The following is a 5,005-nucleotide window of genomic DNA, read 5'->3' on the forward strand; positions in this document are numbered from 1 at the left end:
AAACTTTTTAAAACTCGAGGTATTTTTGGCATTTCATCCTAAACTAATAATAAAAATATTTATTAGAATTTTTTTTAATTTAAAGATATATTAAAAATTTTAAAAATTTATGAATATTATTTTAGACAAAATGATGGGTTCGAATGAATGTTTTTTTTCCTCAGACTCGAAAACCTTTCTTTCACATTACTTTCAAGAGTGAAATGAAGGAAAAGCATGACCTGACCTTATTGTTAGGTCATCCTATTTCAGTGCATATTTAGGTTTTTAAGGTATGTAAGCTTTTTTCGGAGGTTCGGAGAAAGCTCCAATCAATAGAATTTTCTTAATCTTCCTTGCTCGAGAGCGAAAAGAGGTACATAAAATTCTTTTTCCTTTCTTCTGCGAGGACGGGGCGATTTGAAAAAGGACAAACTACTTAAATTATTAATTTGGTAATAAAAAAAAAAAAAAAAAAAAAAAACATTGACTTGTTGGGCGGAGTTGGACTTGGTTGACCGATGGCAGACGCGCAATGACCCATCGTTTTTGGAGTTCACATGCGACAGCTTCCAAATAGAACAGCGCCATGGTTTTCAACTAACCAGACTCTGCCACGTGCGTATGCATTTCAACCATTAAAAATAATAATAATTTATTTATTTAAATTTCAATTAGCGCTGCTTTGATTAAAAAAATAAAAAATGTTCAAGCCGCGTGGATTTAAATATAATTAGCACCTCAATTAACAATTAAGATTCAATTAATGACAACCAAAAGCCTCTGCATTTCTTTGTTGACCCACGTAGTTAAGCGGATTATCCCAATACGTGGTAGCTTAATCATGTGCTTAAATCAATTTTAATATTCTTCATTACTCTAATCCGCTCCACTTAGTCAAAGTGAACATAGTTCAACCGTAATTGACATGCAGTTGAAGGTTCAAATCTACGTACCTCGTTTGATCTTCGAAGTCACGTTATTCGCTTTGTGATATGTCTAAGCTATTAGAACTTCTTTCGTGTAATCAATAGAGGTGTTCATAATGAAATAAGAATCGGTACTGTTAGACGAATACGACCCTCTACAATGGTATGATATTGTCCACTTTGAGTATAAGCTCTCATGGCTTTGCTTTGGGCTTCCCCAAAAGGCCTCGTACCAATATAGAGAATATTATTTGTTTATAAACCATGAACATTCCCTAAATCAGCGTGTAGGACTTTCATCATCCAACAGGTACTGTATGAATATTTACGATGAATAATTATTAAAATATACATATACACAACGTTATATTTAACCTAATAGATGAAGTCTCATTCGATGTTTAGAATAAGTTAGTTGTATTATTTAAAAATTATTATTTGAAATAAAAAAAATACTTGAAACTTTTATTAATTAACTTAAATAATTTTAATTATCTATTAAATGCAATAGAAACCAACGCATAAATTAATTAATTAATTTATATATTCTTTTATCATAATAACGGTTCAAGTTGATTGCTAGTAGATATTGTTATCTTTGAGCTTTTCGTTTTGGGGTTCCTCTCAAGGTATTAAAATGCGTCTATTATGAAGAGGGTATAATCCTACTCCAACCAATGCACAGCAGCGTCTGGTGACTAGTTTTGATACCTTTTGTAATAGTCCAAGCCCACCACTAGCAGATATTGTTCTCTTTGAATTTTTCCTTCCCGGGTTCCCCTCGAGATTTTAAAACATGTCTATTGTGGAAAGGGTTTAGCCCTACTCCAACTAGTGCACTACACCGTTTGATGATTAGTCCTGATATCTTTTGTAATCGTTCAAGCCCATGTTAGCAGATATTATCCTCTTTTGGACTTTTCGTTCAAGGGTTTTCCCTTAAGATTTTAAAATGAGTCTGCTAGAGAGATGTTTCCACACCATTACAAGAATGTTTCGTTTCCCTCTCCAACGAATGTAGTATGGTTTTATCGATATATTTATATCGTATTTAATAGATAAGTGAAGTCTAGATAAAGTCGAAAAATTAATAAAAATAAATATTTTTTTTTAAAAAAATTGTATTTTAAAAAAATATAAAAGAGAGTAAAAAGGAAGGCACCCAAAAGGAATAAAAGGGAATATATTATTTAGCAGCCACGAAAATGAGGGAAGGAAGTAGGAATCAGCCACAGGCACTCATAACGGAATATTCTTTGATTCATAAGGGCTAAGGGGATAGTGCGCTTCTTGCTTCGAATATTCTCATATTCCAATTATTTATTCTTTTATTTCTTTCCACTTATCTCACCCGTTGGATTTCCCTCCATCCAAATCTCCTCAAATCCAACGGCTCACATGCCTATCCTTTTGATTTCTTTCTAGTTTCCCTCCACAAGCCACTATAAATATCGCCCACTGCCCGTTCTGTTCTGCATCAGATAAACGTTTTCTGAAGAACGAAGCAGTTTCTTAGAGTTGCAGGAATTTTCTGAGACTAAAATGGCTGGAATCGTCGTTGTTTTTGACTTCGATAAGACGATCATCGACTTGGATAGCGATAATTGGGTGGTGGATGAACTCGGTGCCACCGATTTGTTCAACGAACTCCTCCCTACGATGCCATGGAACTCTGTCATGGTAGTGTATTTTTTCTGTTTGTGTTCGTTCTTTTTTGTATTTTCGGTAGTGGAGTAGAGATTTATGTTGTGGATTTCAGGATCGGATGATGATGGAGCTCCATGCACAAGGAAGAACCATTGACGAAATTGCTGAGGTCCTCAAACGCGCTCCGATTCATCCCGACGTTGTTCCTGCCATTAGAGCCGCTCACGCCATAGGGTAAAGAATCGTAGAATCTCTATCTGTTTCTCTTTTTCCTTTTTTGTTTATGTTTCTATCTCTCATTGAGTTATAGCGGCTGAGATTTTGTGTTCTGTGTGTGTTTCTGTTTTTCAGCTGTGATTTGAGGATTGTGAGTGATGCGAATATGTTTTTCATCGAAACGATTTTGAATCATCTCGGAATAAGAGAGTGCTTCTCCGAAATCAATACGAATCCAGGTTTCGTCGATGAAGAAGGAAGGCTGAGGATTTTTCCTATCCACGATTTCCACAAATCCTCTCACGGATGCAATCTCTGCCCTCCTAACATGTGCAAGGTACTATATCTCTATATTTGCACAACTGTGTATGATCAAATCCGAATCAATCAATTTCTTATATGCTGAGAGATTATCGTTCGCAAAATTAGGGCATAGTTATGGAGAGGATTCAATCGTCGTTAATGTCAGAAGGGAAGAAGAAGAAGAAATTCATCTATTTAGGCGATGGAAGTGGCGACTACTGCCCTAGTTTGAAGCTTGGAGAAGGGGATTTTCTGATGCCGAGGAAGAATTTTCCACTGTGGGACTTGATTAGCCAAAATCCACTTCTGATTAAAGCAGAAATCCACGAATGGAGCGATGGAGAAGAGTTTGCGAATATCTTATTGAGCTTAATCAACACCATTTCCATGGCGGAAAATGCTCAGTTCTTGTCGTCTCAAAATATGGCCGTTCCTGCATACGAGGCACTGCCTTCGCCCACACACAAACCAGCAATGGTGGCCAATTGAATTCAATAGGAACACGCAATTTCTTTAACCGATCACACTATCTGCTGAACTACTTCTTTTTTCTTTTTTCTTTTTTTTTTCTTTCTTTCTTTCTTTGATACCATCTAGTGAAAATTATGTATTGAAGGCTCAATTTTGGCAAACGCCAATTCAGTCTTTGCGACATCTATTTTATTTAATACTAAAATTGATCAGTAATTTACAAAAAGAAATTAGATCAATCCAACAGAATCCATTACTTTAGTTTGAATTGAGTTAGTTCATAATTGGGCTAATTTGATTTTATTGTTAACTTTAAAAATACATTTTTATTTATAATATAATTATATATACATATATTTTATAATTATTTTTTGATTATATAATGTTCAACTAAAATGATTTTTTAATTATTTTAAAGGTATTTTACGGAATAAATCGAAATCTTAGTTAAATATTTAAAAATAAATAAATAGATATTTTATGTCATTGTTTAATAAATATTGTTTAATCAACACCATTTTCATTGGATCAATCCACCTGAATCCATTACTTTATTTAATTTGATTTTATTGTTAATGTTTAAAAATACATTTTTATTTATAATATAATTATATATACGTATACTTTATAATTATTTTTTGATTATATAATATTCAACTAAAAATAATTTTTAATTATTTAAAAGGTAATTTCACCAAATAAATCAAAATCTTAGTTAAATATTTAAAAATAAATAATAGATATTTTATGAATTAACAAGTTGAGTCGAAAAAATTTACGAGAATAATTAGGTTGGATGTAAAGAATATTTCAATCCGTAAAGAATATTTCAATCCAACCCAACTGAACCCAATTCATGAAAACTGAGACACGTGAAAGCACTTACGTTTTTCACATTTTTTTTTTATTCTTTTATCTTTCTTTTCATTATATACCTATATATTTTAATTTAAAGAATATTTATATTTTAAAATACACTTTTTCTTTCCTGCGTGATTATCTTAAAACTCTTAAATTTCAACTAAATTGTAGAGATAATATATATATATATATATATATATATATATATATATATATATATATATATATATAAAAAATAAAAATATAATTGATATTGTCCGATTAATTTTTTTTTTTTAAATTAAGTTATGAAACATATTTCTCAGATGGTTATTTTAAACTTTCAATTTTTAATTGGTTAGTTGAAAAATAATAATTTGTGAATCAGAAAAGAAAAGAAATAAATATTGTAAATTAAAATTAAAATTTTGGATAGCTTTTAAGTGGTGAAAAGTAATTTTTATTTAAACTTCCTATTTTTTTTAAAAATGGTACTGTGGAGGTGAGAAAAAGAAAATAATATAAATAAAAATAAAATTGATATAGTCAAAGATTTTATTTTTTAACGTAGACATATAAAATGCCAAGATAAAAGTAAGGAATATATGAAACAATAAAAT

The 5,005-nt window shown here is 31.1% G+C and overlaps 1 protein-coding gene across 1 annotated transcript; it reads left to right on the forward strand.

The window, feature by feature from the left end:
* Nucleotides 1-2,382: 2,382 nt before the first annotated feature.
* LOC111455844 (inorganic pyrophosphatase 2) lies at nt 2,383-3,806 on the forward strand. The gene is made up of 4 exons (XM_023097467.1): nt 2,383-2,588; nt 2,668-2,789; nt 2,907-3,108; nt 3,201-3,806. The coding sequence occupies exons 1-4, from the start codon at nt 2,451-2,453 to the stop codon at nt 3,561-3,563; spliced, it is 825 nt and encodes a 274-aa protein (XP_022953235.1). The 5' UTR covers nt 2,383-2,450; the 3' UTR covers nt 3,564-3,806.
* The last annotated feature ends 1,199 nt before the right edge of the window (nt 3,807-5,005 follow it).

This window comes from Cucurbita moschata, unplaced genomic scaffold (genome assembly GCF_002738365.1).
Source record: "Cucurbita moschata cultivar Rifu unplaced genomic scaffold, Cmos_1.0 Cmo_Scf00018, whole genome shotgun sequence".
Classification (NCBI taxonomy): Eukaryota; Viridiplantae; Streptophyta; class Magnoliopsida; order Cucurbitales; family Cucurbitaceae; genus Cucurbita; species Cucurbita moschata.

What these genes read in the sequence shown, in the direction of transcription:
- LOC111455844 (XM_023097467.1), top strand. Translation starts at nt 2,451, where the DNA reads ATGGCTGGAATCGTCGTTGTTTTTGACTTCGATAAGACGATCATCGAC. An exon ending in TGCCATGGAACTCTGTCATG is followed by an intron (nt 2,589 to 2,667) that starts GTAGTGTATTTT and finishes TGTGGATTTCAG; the next exon opens with GATCGGATGATGATGGAGCT. An exon ending in GCCCTCCTAACATGTGCAAG is followed by an intron (nt 3,109 to 3,200) that starts GTACTATATCTC and finishes TCGCAAAATTAG; the next exon opens with GGCATAGTTATGGAGAGGAT.